The sequence below is a fragment of the Pieris napi genome, chromosome 2 (assembly GCF_905475465.1).
Source record: "Pieris napi chromosome 2, ilPieNapi1.2, whole genome shotgun sequence".
Taxonomy (NCBI): Eukaryota; Metazoa; Arthropoda; class Insecta; order Lepidoptera; family Pieridae; genus Pieris; species Pieris napi.
Window position 1 is genome coordinate 3595732 of NC_062235.1, and position 17383 is coordinate 3613114.

The 17383-nt window shown below is 33.2% G+C and overlaps 2 protein-coding genes across 9 annotated transcripts in view; both read right to left on the bottom strand.

Moving 5' to 3' along the window:
• Positions 1 to 288: 288 nt before the first annotated feature.
• On the bottom strand, positions 289 to 4513 carry LOC125056610 (myb-like protein X). Of its 3 annotated transcripts, XM_047659811.1 has the most exons (6): positions 4331 to 4513; positions 3834 to 4083; positions 2267 to 3613; positions 1989 to 2087; positions 774 to 1761; positions 289 to 590 (listed from the first exon to the last, which is right to left on the bottom strand). In XM_047659811.1, exons 1-6 carry the CDS (start codon positions 4409 to 4411, stop codon positions 554 to 556), a joined length of 2802 nt encoding a protein of 933 aa, XP_047515767.1. In that variant the 5' UTR covers positions 4412 to 4513; the 3' UTR covers positions 289 to 553. The 3 variants fall into 3 exon arrangements, with proteins under 3 accessions (XP_047515767.1, XP_047515777.1, XP_047515760.1); XM_047659821.1 differs by having other exon boundaries at positions 289 to 1761; positions 2267 to 3609; positions 4331 to 4512; XM_047659804.1 differs by having other exon boundaries at positions 289 to 1761; positions 4331 to 4512.
• Positions 4514 to 5813: 1300 nt separating this feature from the next.
• The window catches only part of LOC125055877 (protein disabled), a 39040-nt gene continuing 27470 nt past the window's right edge, over positions 5814 to 17383 (bottom strand). For 5 of the 6 annotated variants that reach the window (XM_047658567.1, XM_047658556.1, XM_047658548.1 and 2 more), the window contains 11 exons: positions 17158 to 17364; positions 16465 to 16622; positions 15617 to 15710; positions 14540 to 15401; positions 13732 to 13866; positions 13074 to 13161; positions 12559 to 12852; positions 11561 to 11634; positions 10651 to 10732; positions 10077 to 10502; positions 5814 to 9210 (listed from right to left, as the gene is read on the bottom strand). In XM_047658567.1, coding sequence (XP_047514523.1) covers positions 8823 to 9210; positions 10077 to 10502; positions 10651 to 10732; positions 11561 to 11634; positions 12559 to 12852; positions 13074 to 13161; positions 13732 to 13866; positions 14540 to 15401; positions 15617 to 15710; positions 16465 to 16622; positions 17158 to 17364 — 2808 coding nt within the window. In that variant the 3' untranslated portion in view covers positions 5814 to 8822. The remainder of the gene's footprint in view (positions 9211 to 10076; positions 10503 to 10650; positions 10733 to 11560; positions 11635 to 12558; positions 12853 to 13073; positions 13162 to 13731; positions 13867 to 14539; positions 15402 to 15616; positions 15711 to 16464; positions 16623 to 17157; positions 17365 to 17383) is intronic. The other variant, XM_047658586.1, reaches the window with a different exon arrangement.

The window sequence follows — 17383 nt, forward strand, 5'->3', positions numbered from 1 at the left end:
GTAAGATTCTATATTTTATTAAATCTATTACATAATACATATTTAAATTAGGGTATCAATACGTGCACATGCACGACTCACGAGTCACGAGCAATTTTTAATTTTATGATATTTATGAAGCCGTAAGCGATGCAATCCAGTGTATCAGGTTATGTTATCACAATATTTATTGTTAGAAACATATGCTGAGATTTTCATATATTAAAAGATGATGTGCAAATGTGGATGGAGATTGCTAAATGGCCTTTATTTAATTAGGTATTCATTAGAAACACGAAAAAACAATAATTAAATCAAACTCATATATTATCATAAGGTATAAATGCTACAAATTTATAAAAATTTGTGTATTAAAATAATAGTTAAAGGTCCATAAAATTTAAGTATAATATATAATAAGATTTAAGTATAATATATAATAAAATTCCAATTTCTATAAAAGTATAACTAGTTATTTACTTACACTAAATAAATGCATTTATATAATTATTATAACATAATGATAATGAAATTCAATTAGGTTTCATCAAGATTTTTAAATCTTGGTTTAGTTTTAGGCAATTTTTTTACTTTTTATTAGTTTTCGTGGCCTTAAACTTAGCAAAGTAATGTTGACATTTTCAGAAAGTTGAGAAATATCTTCCTTTGAAGAATGAAGATTTGCATTATGTTGTTTGGACCTTGTCCAACTTGAAATGTTTAAACTATCACTAGTATTAAGGCAGCTATTTAGATTAGGTTTAGTCCTTGAAGGTTTGATTAGTTTTCGTGGCCTTAAACTTAGCAAAGTAATGTTGACATTTTCAGAAAGTTGAGAAATATCTTCCTTTGAAGAATGAAGATTTGCATTATGTTGTTTGGACCTTGTCCAACTTGAAATGTTTAAACTATCACTAGTATTAAGGCAGCTATTTAGATTAGGTTTAGTCCTTGAAGGTTTGATTAGTTTTCGTGGCCTTAAACTTAGCAAAGTAATGTTGACATTTTCAGAAAGTTGAGAAATATCTTCCTTTGAAGAATGAAGATTTGCATTATGTTGTTTGGACCTTGTCCAACTTGAAATGTTTAAACTATCACTAGTATTAAGGCAGCTATTTAGATTAGGTTTAGTCCTTGAAGGTTTGATTAGTTTTCGTGGCCTTAAACTTAGCAAAGTAATGTTGACATTTTCAGAAAGTTGAGAAATATTTTCCTTTGAAGAATCAACATTTGCATTTTGTTTTTTGGACCTTGTTCTTGAAATGTTTAAACTATCACTAGTATTAAGGGAGCTATTTAGAACAGGTTTTGTCCTTAAATATCTTTGTTTCTTAATACCATTTTTCATGTTATTTGTGGTACTATAACATCCAGAGCAGTTTCTGTTAGAACTTTTTGATCTCTTACATTCTTTCCTCTTCAATTCTGAATTTTCTTTAGTGCCAGTTTGTTTCTTCTTAAAAGCATTTTTTTTGACAGGGCTAGACTGACCTAAAGTTTCCTTCTTCTTTTTATTTATTATAGATTCTACTTTATTTTGTTCATTCTGTTTTGTATTTATATTTTCTTTATCATTTTGTGGAATTTCACTGCTGGCTTTTTTAATGTTTTCCCTCATTTTTTTTTCTTTATCATTTGAGACTTTTATATCCATGTTCAATGTTTTCTTCTTAGCATTCCTTTTATTTATCAAATCTTGCACTGTTAAAACTTTACCTACATTCTTACTTATTTGATGTTTTGTGGTATTAAGAGTTGATGAAGTCGCATCATTTAATTGACCTGCAAAATTTCAGTGTTCAAATTTCATTTTTTGTATGGCATTGCTCTGAACAAAACAAATTTGAGTCTTTCACAAATGTAATTAACTAGACTAGTTATATTCAATAAATATATGCAAAAGAAAGAGCACAATAAGTTTTTACTTTTGTTTGTCTGCAGTACATACACTAATCTCGAAAACATAATTTTATTCTTAGTTTCAAAATGATAGTATTTTTGAAATGTACCTTTTATTTCGGCATTGAATAATTTGCAGGCGGGAACAGTTTCAGATTCTTTTTCACTTTCAATATCAGTATCCCAAAAAGATTTCACACATTTGGACCCTGAAAAAGAGAGTTTATGTAGATATTGCAGAATAGCCTTCCTAAAACTGTAAAAAACAATGTTTTTAATAATTCTAGTAAAACTGAGTCAATAGTATCTTATAGTTTTTTTCAATTCTTTGAACCTAATACAATTTTCAGTCTTTTGGTCTATATTCATATAAAATTGTTTAACTTACTTTGAACCATATTTGCGGTTGCATGTTTGTTTATAATAACACTGCAATCTCTAAGTATAGAGCGGCCATTGTGCCATTGCTGGCAGCTACTCTTTTGAATATTATCCTTTCTAGAATCTGTTTCAAAAGCTGTGCTATTAAGTGTTTCATCTGTAAACGTATCACTGACATCACTGTTACATTTGTCATCACAAGCAGAGTTTGTTTTAATAATTTTACTAGATGTTGAATTAATTTGTTCAGCAGGAATTATTTTTTTAATTAAGCCCAATACATCGTCTTCCTCATCAGAAACATTTCTATTTAGACAAGACTGTGATGTCACAAGTTTTCTTGCTTTATTCTTTTCTTTATTGTCAACTTTTGCTTGAGGACTTCCTCCGGCAGCATCACTTGCTACTTTAACACTTAAGAGATCTTTTTGAGTAAATAATTTTCTCTTTGAAAAACTAGATTTCAATGAAACTTCATTTATTTTTAAATCCTCCATTTGTCTTAATGATTTTTTTTTATCTTTCTGATTGGATCCACTCAAAGGCTGCATTGTAGCCTCGGAAATCACATCTTTTATATTCACATGTTTTCCTGCAGCCTTTGTCATAGGCATTAACGGTTTCTTAAACACGTCTTTTGTCAAATGTTTAAATGGTGATATTGGGCTTGAAAGGTTTATTTTTTTTTCATTGTTGTAACATTGATCTTTTAGGGACCGTTTTCTTTTATCATAAGCAGAAAAGTTACCTTCATTTTCACTGCTGCAACAATTCTGTTCTTCTGTTTTCTTATGTTGCTCAATCAAATTATTCCTCTTAGTGGTTGTTGCTGTTTCTGTAAATCTTTGTGATTGAAGTGGACATTCTTTAGTTGTTATTTCTTTAAGTGTTCTTTCTTCATTGCATACTAGAGTTGAGTCTGGTTTCATTACTTCCCCTAAATGGTTATTGTTTTTGTGGGAATTCAATAACATGTTTTTTTGAACAGGCATTCTAAGATCTGTTAGCAGATGAATATTATTTTTTGTAGTTGTTACTAAAGATTTATTAACTTGACTGATTTGTGGTCCTGTAAACACTGTGGCCATTTTATTTGATTGGTTTTCACCATCTTCATTGCTACTTATGGGAGAATCACTAGTTTCTCCACTTGAAACAATTTTTCTATGAATGTTTTTAATTTTATTATTATTTGTGTTTAGTAACATAAACCTATTTCTATTTTTTTCATATCTTTTTCTTAATTGTTGTTTTAATTTTCGACAAACCACATTTTTAATCATTTGTAATTCATGTGTATTAAATGATTCACACTTAAGGGCATTTGTTATGTCAATGGCACTCCTTACACTGTCTAAAACAAAAGGAAAGTCATCAAGTAACTTATCATACTAGATATTTAATTATATATTAGCAAATAAAAGAGCATGTTAAGGCTGTTAAAAAATCTAAAAAAATATATTTATTCTTTAGATATGTAAATTTCAAGATAGACTTAGATCAACATTAGGCAGTAAGGCCCAGACTGACAGTAGCTTTTATTCTAATAACATAATATATAAAGTAGTACTCACCCCCACTACGCAATGAAAGTGGAGATCTACTCCTACACTCTAAAACAGATCTGTGGGAACTTGGATATTTGTTAGAATTAAATCTGTTGGCCTCAAAACCACATCTGAATGACATAGGAGATGGCTGTCTTTCACAATGATACAAACTCCGAGTATGTTGTGTGAGATCCTGTCTGTAGTGATTTAAATTGGAGTGAATATTGTTCATGAGCATCATCATTTTTGAGCTACCACCAACAGAACTTTCCTCCTGAAATATCGTGGTAAATAAAAATACTACAAAAACATGGCAGTTAATTTAAATGGTTTTTTTATTAACATATGTTGTTTATTAACATCGTCACAAAACAATTCATCAAATAAGCACTAAATTAAAGTATAATATTTACAACCAAAACTAAAGAACGATTTGAGTTGTGATTGCCGTGTGGCGTCAGTAAAGGACAAGCGCCGATAAATAAAATTACAATATATTACAAAAATAACATTAAACCAACCCCAATTTCGGTATGAAACGAAAGCATATTTTCTTCTTCAATGTCCGCCATTCTACTATGTCCTACATTTAATTCGTTCATACACTTTATTAAACAATTCAAATTAGTAAGACGTTATTATTTCACGTCATTTGTTTGAATTTACATTTCTCAAACATAGGACACAGAATATAGATAAATTCTCAACACAGACTAGAATTATTCGTGCTCTTGTTATTTGACTTTAGATGTATATCTGTCATGTGAATGGCCGTTGACGCAACACCATAGTGCACAAGACCAGGGGGGGGACAGTCTCATACAACGTGATTTTTCGTTCGACCATGGCGCCCTTTATAGACGATTTCCTAGATTCTACGGTTAAACTTCCCATTTCCCAATATGGACCATCGATTTGAATGCCCATATTTTTTTGTAGATAGTACTCGCTAAAAGAAAGCGTTTTCGAAAAAAAATTCGTTTTCAAATTTTAAGTTGAGGAAACTTACGGTTCATGAGATGCATTTATTTTTACTTTCCATACAAATGGGAAAATAACACAATAATAATATGGGCATTCAAATCGATGGTAGATTTTGGAAAGTTTAGCCCAATATAATCTATACCATTGTAGTACTTGCACCTAATTCTCTATACCTTATAAAGTGCATATCTATGTATTGGTACACACACACATACATACAGTTAGTTTTCGATATCGATAAGAGATGGCGTTCACAATGACGTATAGTTTATGATATGACAAAAAGCTGTAAGATGGTTCTCTAATCTCTATTCCCATTTCCCAGTATATATTATTTCTCTATGCTAAAGAGTAACAACTTGAGGATAGAAACTGCGTTAAAATAATGAAATGTTGTTGGTCCTTAACTTTCTTGGGAGCGTTCAAGTATTACGTCACGCAATTTTTGGAGATTATTGACACCCCTCCCCATGTAACGCGCCGTAACGTTTTTCTGTACCCAAGTATAGTAAAACGTTTCGCGACCACCTAGTGACTTTTTATAGCTAAAAGTTACCATCATGAGGTGTAAAGTACTGAAAAGTCGAAAATAATATTAACAATAATTATAATTTGACGACTCATTGGTCTAATGGTTAGTACCCCTGACTGCGAATCCATGGGTCCCGGGTTCGATCCCCGGCTGAGACGAACATCGATGTGATGAGCATTTAGTGTTGTGCTTAGGTCTTGGGTGTTTAAATATGTATTTATATGTCTGTCTATCTATAAAATGTATGTATATCCGTTGCCTAGTACCCATAACACAAGCTTTGAAAAGCTTTTTTTATTGATAAATAGTTCCACGTAGGTATTGAAAACGAGTGAGGACTGACTTTTTTAAAATAAAGCCTAGATTATTGACGTTGCGCCGGCTAGCCTCTTCAATCTGCCCTCTACCACATACTATTATATTATATACTAATATACTTCTTATATTATTTATTACTTATTAGGAATAAGCTAATAAAAGACGAAACCTTATCTTCCAAGTCCTTTTTTGTCAATGTTGTTAATAATTAAACTAAAAACTACATACAGTTTGAAATATTGGGAAATAAATACTTAAATAACATTAATTGCTTATTAATAAAATAGCAATAATTTGACAATAATTATTGCTCTAGTGTAAAGCGACGATTTGGATAAGTTTATAAATTGTTTGTCTATCAAAATTTACTAATATGTTATATCATTATCTTATAATTACTAATGTAATATAATTGTATGTATCAATATAAGTTTAGTATGGTTTGACGCTAACCGCCGACACATTTAAACACAGATAGACGTGATCTCAGATAAAAAATGTTATTTTAAGTTTTGGTAACGTCACCGAGGTCGCATGCACTAGTAATTTACGGTAGATTCAATGATAATCTACAAGTAGGCACAATAATTAAACACATTAAAAAGAATACTAGATTGTCCGTAAAACTTACTAAAACATTTATTAAGAAAAAAATAATACGCACAACGAAATCTTATAGTAATAAAAATATCACAGAAATAAATTACAATATTATATGACTTTAGATTCATTGGTTATAATAAAAAAAATGAGTTTCAGATTTAACAACTGAAGAAAAAGAGTAATTATGATAAACAAAACTCTTAAATAATTAAATAGTAAATACATTGAGAAGAGTATTTAGGTTTTGATATTGTTAAAAAAACAGCATAGTTTAATTTTAAATTAAATAATACAAAATCAAATGATTAGGTAATTAATACATTAAATTAAATATTTTAAATGCTTTTACCCACAATTTTAACGAAAGTATAAAGAATTCAAAGACATTAATGTCTTTTAAACTTTAAATAAGGGAACTTAAGTCCCTTTTAATTAATATAAAAAAGTGATTAATTTCAAATCAGGGTCTAACAATTATTTGAAGACATAACCTATTTCAAAGATAAATAGCGATTAAATTACTTCGAATTGTACCTTTAGCACAAACTGCGATTCATTCGTATAGGCTGTAAAGTTTCTTTTATTTACATACTAGCGGACCCGACAGACGTTGTGCTGTACACACATCTGATTGTAATTAATCTGAACTATTCACGAGTCCACTTAAACACTCATCAAAATCAGTCCACCCATTTATTGCATTATGGCTTTATTGTCATAGATTCGAACTTCTTGGTATGGCATTGTTACTGATAATATCGATACACTAATACATATGACCGATGAACTTCAAACTTTTGATTGTCAAATTTTCAATCATCATTAATCGTAGATAACATAACGTTACTTACCATTTTTATGAAATAAACGGCTAGACTGATAAATGTTTAGTTTTTTGTGAGTTGCGTTTTGTTATACCACGTTTATGTCACGTCCTACGGAAACAGGATAAAAAGTATTCTATTCTACCTACCCAGCAATTTTCAGCCAAATCGGTTCAGCCGGTCTTGAGTTATAAATAGTGTAACTATTACGACTTTTTATATATATAGATAAACTACACATTTTTCAACGCTTCTTTCTTTAACTTTATTTATTTTAAGTTATAATATAAATCATCGTATTTATCCGATTTATTTAAATGTAATACACGAGTAACAATAATAAGTATTGTAGGTTGGCAACACCAAGATGAGGCTTTCCATATATTTAGTATGAAAATAAGAATACCCCCTCCTTATAGTTTTAAATACGTCTACGGTAATATGCAAAATTTTCATACATTTTCTACTATTCTTTAACGTTAACATTTTTAAGTTTGTGCTAAGAGTACAGATCCTCATGTTGTTAATATACAGGAAGGCTGCCTACGTGATATGATATTGGCAAATTATATCATAGAGTTAAAGAATTCAATGTTCAAACAATAAAAACGTGAGTATATATTACCTATATACAAAGCGTCATAAAAATAGCAAAATATTTACAAATTGACTCGAATTCACACTTTTGTGCCTTAACAGTTAACATTGAAGTGCAATCTGGCGAAAATAAATTCAATTATAGTATAATTTAATAATACTACCATAATAATTAAACTAATAGATTTTTTTCGAAGCGTAACATTGCAGACTCTCCACTACACAAATTCAATTAAATAATTACATACATATTCAATAATTATTAAACGGCCTTATAAATCGTGTACTAAAGACATATTCTTTACATAGTTTACTATCTTTAGTCCACTATGTAATATTTTTCTAGAATGGTAACATTTGATTTGTATGGCAAGCCAAATCATTGCAATCAATTCTCTGGAATCCGCTGATATACAACGCCTAAAATTTGTTAATTATATTAAATTATTAAATTCAACATATACAAAAAAATTTATGGCAAGCTATTTACCCTTATTATTATATACTATATATAAAATCGCAATGTGACCCCTATAAGTTTTACACTATATCACAGGAAAACTGAGACGTTAGTGACAATAGGTAAAATATATATTTTTTAATATACCATGAAAAAACAGTATTACGGTACACGGTATACAATAATTGAAATCAGACAAAACATTGTTTTTTATTATAAATGACATGAAAATAGTCTGTGGTACAGTGTATTTTTTTTGTAGTTGTGTAGATAATTAACTAAAGTATAAAGCTTAAAAAACACTGAAACTTATCCTTTTGAGATCATACTTATAGCTGTCACATAATAGCCATAGTTTGGTACAGTAAATTCATGTTGTATCTATAATTATTGCGGTACTTGCAGTTTTAAACGATCTTTTGCTTGGGACACATACGAGCTAAGTGTGTCAAAATCTCATGAATAAAAAATTATCCATAAACTTAAAAATTTGTCCTGGGCGATTTTAATGTAAAAAACTCAACATTTTGCTTGATTTTGATAGGTCAGTCTCTATAGTCTATATCAATCACAGACTACACAAGACATCGTTCCTTTCGACAATCAAGCGAAACGCGGTTGTCTTTCATTTTACATTCTAACCACCCAGATCAAGGTTAAGTAATTGTCCCTTTAAAGAGTTCATACTATAAATTTCATATATCTTCGAACGCGACAAAGTCCCCAGGCCAATTCTCCCTTTTTGCGACTTTATCTGACCCAGTGCACGCGAAAAACGCGTCATTCTCAAACGGGTCGATCTCGCGTGTGAAAATATTGACGGAATCTGACTTTTTAATGTCTTTATGGGGGGGCGGTTTGGTTCTAAGAGGGGGAATGTCCCCTTCCTCCTCTTCAGCGATAGATGCAGTGCGAGGACGAATATGGGGCACGTGGGGCAACGTAAAGTCGTCCTCAAACATGGAGCGAGGCGAGATCGAGTCAGAGTCGAATCGGAAACGCGCGGCTGGCGAGTCACCGTCTCTGGCACGAGCCGAACTGCCGCTCATAGGGGACGCTGTTGTATCCTCTTCGAAGGCAAATCTAAAAAAAAGAATTGTTTGTGAACTTCGTCTCACCTACATATTTGTATCAAAACTTAATACAACATTTTCAAAACAGACCAAAGACATCGGAAATCATGCTATGACTACTAGCTATGAAACACAAATTTCTAAAGGCATCTTTAAATATATGACCAATAGATTCTTTATTTATAAAAAGACAAAAGACATCAAATGTTACCCATTAACAGTTTTTATTGTGAAATTCAACTATCGTTTTTAATATTTTTCTTTACCTATTAAGTTTCTCACCGTTTTAACCTTCCCTGAACTTCCACAATTATTTCAAGATCATAATTAGCCAAATTGATCCAGCCATTCTCGAGCTGAGACCAAGGCAAGACATACACCAAATAATTTTTATATATACGTAAGATATATAAATGTTGGAGCTGTGGCGTTACTGTCAGCTGGTATACAATGAATTACATTTAATAATAATAATGACTATGGAATTATTAGTACCATGGATAAAGTGAATTTGTAGATCAATTAATATTAGCAAATCGATTATACCATAAGCATTTAACGGTTTCAAACTGATTCTACTTTGGCGTTGTTAATGTCTATGACATATAATGACAATGGCAGCTGACAGTACCGCCCGCCATTGGTCCGGACATATATAATCCAAGTTAGAACATATTTTTTAAATCGCTTTAGTTAAATACATATATAAATCTCTGAGTGTTGGATAATTAATGGCAAGAAAGCAAGCCTAAAGGCTACTACTAGACTACATTAAAAATATAATAAAATCTCAAAATATTTATGGGTATTAAGAAAAGTATCCCTATATTTTAAGAGAATCTAGAATTTGTGAAGTTATTTAAAATGGGCACGAACCTCGTTCCTTCTAGACTCGAATACGGCGCACGTTTCTTGATAACAGCGGGCGATTCTTGATAGTCATTATCGAACGGAGAATGCTCCTTTTCTCGAGGCGAGAAATCATTGGAGAACCTATAGTTGGGGCGGACTCTGGCTTCTTCACGCCTCCTCCTTCGAGGATCGCGGGAATCTCGTATGGAGTCCCGATTTGAAGTCGCCGACTCCCGTCCAGAATCTCTGGGGTCCCGGGAATCTCGACCTGATTCTCGTCCTGAATCCCGCGGATCCCTTGAGTCCCGGCCGGAGTCCCGACCCGATTCTCGATGTTCTCGGGAGTCCCGTCCCGAATGCTCGCGTCCTGAGTCCCGAAGGTCTCTGTTAGATTCGCGGTGGCTGCCAGAACGACGGCCAGGCCAACCCAGGGTATATGTTGATGGCATTCTATGGTTAGAGAAAGAAATGGTGGAAAAATCGACACGAAAAATAAGAATCTAAAGAAAATTAAGTAGTGTAAGTTTTCTATATATTCAAATTTCATTTTGAAAAAATTATGTTGAATGCAAAGAATTGATGAACTGATACAACTCACCTTCGTTCATTAGAGTCTTCAGCTTGCCTTAACTCATGACGACGCCTTGTTTCTCTCCAGCCCAGAGATCCATAATGCCTTTCTGTAATAATTTATATTACCTTAATATTGAAAAAAAAATAGTGATAAGTTGACTAGAATAGAACATACGCATAATGTTAATACTCGGAACAAACGCAGGCTGCAATTTCCCCGTACTAGACTATCGAAAGTTTCTTCTTAATAATTCTTTTTTGGGAAAAGGGATACTTTTATTTAATAAAATCCCAGAGGCTCTTTTATCTTTGCCTTTAAATAAATTTAAAAAAATTATTAAAGAAAACACACACATTAACACCTTTTGTAGTTTACGTACTTTATATTTTTGAAGTGAAACTTCTTTAGGCGCATAAGGTATAATTTTTACGGAACGTCACGAAGATGTGCAGCCTTTTTGTCGAAAGCTAGAGAGCGTTTGAGACCGATTGAAAGATAGTGAGAAGGGTGAATTACCTTATGAAATTCTAATTTAAAATGTTGAAAAGAGAATTTATGAAATATGAGTATTTTATATTTTAAGCAAAATAATTTATTGACATCTCAATCGCATTGTAAATTAAAATGCCACTTGTATTTTAATGGCAATTAAATTCCTAACATATCTTCCTTTTTCCCTCCCTCTAAGTCTAGGAAATCAAGAGAACAAGACTTATAAATTAGTTAGCCAAAGAAGTTTCATGTGTACTTTGTACGCACGTATTATTTTTCATTTGTAATTTCCAGTTGACTAAACTACTTCTTTCTAAATCGTCTAGATCATTTTAATAACTTCTTAGCGTGACGAATAGAAATCCTTACTAAATAATCTTTCGTTATTTAAAAAAAATTGAAATAAAATTGAAGTTTATAAGTATTTATAGTAATAACTTACCGTCTCTTCTCCACCTCTGTTCTGGCCATCTTTTTCTGGGTGAAGATCTGCCTGATCCACAGCCGTCGCTGTAGCTGAAAGTTATATTATAAAATAAACAATAATTCGTGGCCTTGTATTGTTATTTATATATTAGAATAGTTACTGTCTTACGACAGCCAAAAGATTCTTTTGGACAAGTTGAATTGTCTTGCTCGCTCTACGCCCTTGACATGCGAACTGGTAGTAAATTGAGAATCAATTTAACATCTCTTCTGTTGACGTTCATAACGTGTACTTGTTTATCTATATGAATATTAAGTTTTTGAGTTTGAGTTTGTCTTATAAATATTGACGACGCAATATATGTCCTATTGGACGCAATGTTATTATTATTTATTATATTGTTATAAAGTTTTGACAAGATGTCAGCGTTGTGGATCTTTAAAATGGAAAAAATTGAAATTTCTTACAATAATAGAATTTTAAAACTTTTCCACGAGACTTTCCAAAACCAAACAAAGACTATAAAATCAAAGTCAAAAATCATTTATTCATATAGGTAACACAATATACATTTATGATCGTCAAAAAAAAGAAATGTATATGAAATGCTTCTAATTTTACATTTAGTACCACTTCTCAAATCAAGGGCGTAGAACGGAAGAGAAGAACTGGCAATAAACTCTCCGCCAACCTTTTTAATCGCCATGTTTTTTATTACAGAACGTTTGTAAGGAGTTGCAACCATGACGCCATGTTTCACATGACATCTTAAGTAATTAATAATAATAACATAAATTAAAAACAAAGATAGAGGACAAGTCCTCTATCAGCAGGAGGCATGGTGAAATAGGAGCACGCACTTACATTCTCGTGGAAACAATACGCAAACACAAAGTCGAAATAATTAACATCACCGCATACACGAATTCAAGTACGACCAGTCACCACAAGTAGCACCCGTTCACGAGTATAGAAAATGGTTCCAATTGATGCATATAAATTATAATACTAACTCTTCATCATCATCATACGAGTGCCGTGATTTCCTATGTCGCTCCATTTCCCTGTAATCTTTAGATCTTTCGCGGCTTCTTGAATCCCTGTAATCTCTTTCCCGGTATGGTCTATCTCTATCCCAATCATCGCGATCACGACTACGTCTATCTCTCTTTTCCCTACTGAGATCCCTTCGATCCCTTCCACTTCCCGAATCGCGTTGATCTCTACTCTCTCTTTTGTCTCTTATTTTCTCCTTCTCACGTCCACTGCCGGAGTCCAAGCATTCCCGCGAACCTGATGAGTTGTGGCTGTTTGAACAAAAATTGAAAATTATTTTTTATAATGAAATAAATTTTTGTTTTTCCTAATATTTTGCTTTACTAAAGAGTTCTAAAACAACTTTGGAATGTAATGGGACATATTTATTTTAAAATTGTTTAAGATAGATATACAACTGGCCTTTTTGGGAACTCTAGAATTATATATAAAATTTATTGTGGCTTATAAAGTAAAAAGTATAATAGAATACCGTGACTCTCTGTCGCGTCGTGTAGTGTGTCGAATCGACCTTTCTTCCTCCCACGGGGACGCATCGCGGGAAGACGATGATGTTTGAACTGTTACATAAAAACATTGATTTCTAAAGGGGGTTCGATAATAATGTCTAGGGGAACGACTTAATTTCTTTTTCATTAGAACAACTTTCACAAGCTAATTCATATTATAAAAAATAAATCAGTAGCACTACAAATAGGACTTTTTGGGTTTAGGCAAGCCGGTTTCCTTACGATGTTTTTCTTTACCGTTCGAGCTAATATTAAATGCGCACTTAGCCATTAGCGCAAAAGCCAAAAAAAAAAATATTCGAAGTGATTCATTCATACTGACTGGGCACTTAACATCAGTTGAGGTTCCTGCCCGTTTGCCCCCTGTTCTATAAAAAATGGTATAACTATCGGCTAAATAGATAAATTGTTTTGAATATGTGATATATGGTTTCGGGTCGGTAGACAAAACCCTTACTTGCCTTAAAGAAGATCAATGAAAAGTCCCAGAAATATCTAAATAAGTCCCGAATAAAGTCCAGTAAAAAAATATCTCCGATAAATTTCATTGCAACAAGGCCATTCAGTACAAATGAAGTCTGCTAAAGAGCTCCCAACATTGGTAATGCGGTTATGGTGTACCTATTTGTCCAAAATGCGTCTTCCTTCTCCTCCGCGGCTCTGAGTCCCTCGAGTCTGAAGACCAGCCCTCATTCCAGGCCAGACGCCTCAGCCCACCGCTGCCCACACACCGCTCTGCGCATGCGACACACAAAACTAGCACGTTAATTAATTTATCCATGGACATTTATCATTTTTAATATTGTCTTTTCTTCAACGTTAAAACGAATAAATTGAGTCAAAATCAAAGTCAAATCATTTATTTCAATTAGACCACCTAAAATGGCACCTTTGAACGTCAAATAAAATATAAAGAAGATTCTAGTTGCCCCTTCCAAAAGGTAGTTTCGTGTGGAGAAGAATGGGCAAGATATTTTGTTTACATTAGTTAAATAATTATATGTGAAGACAATGTACTCTTAGAATAAAACTACTATACTAAAAAAAGTTAGTATACATGTTCCTCACATATTTACAAATATCCAATCCGTAGAATACTACACATTTAAGAGCAATAAAAATAATATAAAAATACACAATAAAACAGTGTGTGAGATTGAGTAGGTGAGAATTTACTTTATAAACAAAGTAATAGCCATCTTATTGATATTTAATTTAATAGGGGGCAACTGGGGTGGAAACTGATATCAAGTGATACCGGCGCCCGTGATACACACTCACATTGGCAAAAGGCTCGTAAGTGCGTTGCCGCCCTTTTAAGAATTGGTACTCTTTTGTCTTGTAGGACCCTAAGTCAAATTGGTTCAGAAATATTTCAGTTTAAATGTTAAGATCGTTATTATTTAGAGTAGGTGAAAAGCTTAAGTACCTTTAGTATCAGGTGAAGATCCACTAGCAACATCGCTGATAGACCCAGCCGAAAGCCTTTGAGGCGGCTGCAAACTAACCGGTAGAATATCTATGGGCGTCTCACTTTTTTCAATTATCTTCTCCTCTTCTCTTTCTTTCACAGCCGGACTCTTCCTAAAAGCGTCTTCAACATGCGTAAACGACAACGAACTGTTGTCAATACAGTCGAAGAAATCCGAATTGTCGAAGCCATCTGATTTCTCGTCGGACTTCTTTCGTTCTTTAGGAACTTCGGGGGGAATAGATTCGAAGTCATCTTGTGGCTCTGTTATTGTGATTTCCCGTAATGCAGCATATCTATCGGTCTCGTCCAGTTTCTCCTCTCGCGGCGATACGCTACGTCTCGATTTTTCTAACTGTAGATTCATCATAACATTCTTAACATCTTCTATTTTAGCGTCAACTGGTTTCGGACTGACTGAATTTCTGAACATATTGAACGTATTGAGCGTCAACTCGTCTAACGATTTAAGTGGACTTTTGTCTTCAGTCTTTACTAATTCTTGAATGTGTGTGAGTTCTTTGTCTTCTTTTGCGGGCTCTTTTGGATCAAGTATTGATTTAGCTTTTAATTCTTGCTCTTGTATTTCTCTAAACGCCGCATATCTGTCATAAGAGCTATTTGCCTTTTGGTCAAAGTCATCGAAGTTAGCAACGAATGTGTCTGCAGAGTCGGTTGGAGCGAAGTTGTCTTCGAACTGTGGTTTGAAGTCATTTGCGAGCGATGGTAAGGGAGTAATCTTTTCAGGCATTCTTGTATTAGAGAGTATAGGTGTTAGATTTTCTTTCTCTTTGGCTTTTGATGGCTCAACGTGTATATGCTGTAAAGGTTTAGTAATGAATAATAATAAAGAATATCCACCGTAAACATTAATTTCTCGGGAGTTGTGTTATTTAACCAAGCTAACTCACGGATTAAATACGTAAAAATGGAATCGTGGAATAAAAAGTGATACTAGATCTAGGTCTGATTCTTGTAGAATTTTTAAACTTATTTATTTCGTGCTACAAATTAAACAAAACAGTAATAACTTACCGCCCGTTCGACATCGGCCGCTAAATAAGAACGCAAGTACTCAGTCAGTTGTGGCAACGTCATTGAAGATAGTGTCGTCGCCGGTACACGCAATCTGCACAAGAAACATGTTTTAAATCAAACAAGTTCCTTTAAAAAATATTCGTCTAAAAATTATAAACTCAAACTCAAAATATCTTTATTCATGTACGATAACAAGTACACTTATGAATTTTCAGAAAGAAGTTAAATTAATTGTAAATTTACATTTACTACCAGTTCGCAAGTCAAGGGCGTAGAGCGGGTAAGAAGAACTGGCAAGAAACTTTCCGCCACTCTTTTTAATCGCCAAGTATTGTCAAATTTTTTGAACTGCAGCAAATCAATCCCAACGATTAGGATCATTTAAGTATTCCTCAAATTTATAAAAAGCTTTATTGATTAGTTTCTTGTAAAAACGAATACAATTTCCATATAAGGAGTGGTTTATCTTTTGGAGCCTGGTTGGTCGTACACTCAAATTAGTTCTATTTCGCGTATAATACTGGTGAAAGTCACCATTTATTTTAAAATCGTTTATATTTTTTTGGATATAAAGCTATTTTACCGTAATAAATCATCAAAAGCAACCAGCAAAGCTGGCTTTTACTAGAATTTTATGGTATTCAAATATGCTTTAAACTAAAAATGATTAAAAATTATTATCGATTTAAATTAAAATTTCTTTTGTTTTTAAATACACATGCCCCTAACGCATGTGTCCAGTTCTATTATTTTGATTACCCTTAAGAACTCTGAAATGTGTTTTCCGCATTCCCCTATTACTCAATAAATAAATAATTAAAAAGTTATGCAATCGGTAATATTACCTAATGGCCAATTCGTCCATAGTCAGCGTGAGTAATTGACAGAGTGTGATATCAAATCGCTTTGCGGCCGGCAAAGGCGGCGGCGCAGGCGCAAGGTATTCGTCCTCGCTACTGTTGGTCGTTACTGACGACATACGCGGTTTCATACTGCGGTCCGCCTGCAAAATTATATTAAAAACTAGACAGAATCGACAAAGCGAGACAGACTGTTTATGCGGATATTATAGAGCAGCGTTTGCGCTGACACAGGTGTATTGCATAGCTCTCATAGCTATTTAAAAAATATAATATATTCATTTGGGTAACATAAAATATGTTTATTATGGAATATAAGATACAGGTATCACTTATTCCACGTCATTCAATTTGTAGGTAGACAAACCTACTCATCGGCAAAAAAGACAGGGTATAAGCCGAGAGAAAAAGTCGGCGTAAAAACTCTAGGTACTCTTTGAAAGTACCACAATAAACTCTCATGAGAAGAGCTGGCCTACCACTCTTTGTAATCGCCATAGTTTGTTTTAGAAGATGCTGGTAAGGAGCTACAACCATTACAAGCTCTTCGTGCATGGAATGAATTATATCATAACAAAAAGAGTATAACTAGGCTTGACTCCCAAATGATGAATGATGTTTTTTGTGTTTTAAAAACTGTACATTTCAAAAAAAGGCAATAATTATTATAAATCTTACCACAGGCTCTTTCTTCCGAACCGGTTTCGGTAAGGGCGGTCCGGTTTCCAAATCTTCCACATCCGGTTCATACTCGTGCGGCGGTCTGGGCGGGGGCAAACCCGGTTCTAAAACCTTCTTAGGGGGTAAGGGTGGAGGAGGTGACGCATTATCTGGCATCTTAGAACTGGGCTGTGGACGCTGGCGGATAGTGGTTGTGTCTGTCATCTATTAAACAAATACACAT

Excerpts from the sequence above, each read along its gene's own strand:
- LOC125056610 (XM_047659804.1), bottom strand. The coding sequence starts at position 4,411 with ATGAACGAATTAAATGTAGGACATAGTAGAATGGCGGACATTGAAGAA. Across the intron at positions 3,614-3,833 it reads ACTTTCATTGCGTAGTGGGG|ACAGTGTAAGGAGTGCCATT; the intron begins GTGAGTACTACT and ends CTTTTGTTTTAG. Across the intron at positions 1,762-1,988 it reads ATTCAATGCCGAAATAAAAG|GTCAATTAAATGATGCGACT; the intron begins GTACATTTCAAA and ends GAAATTTTGCAG.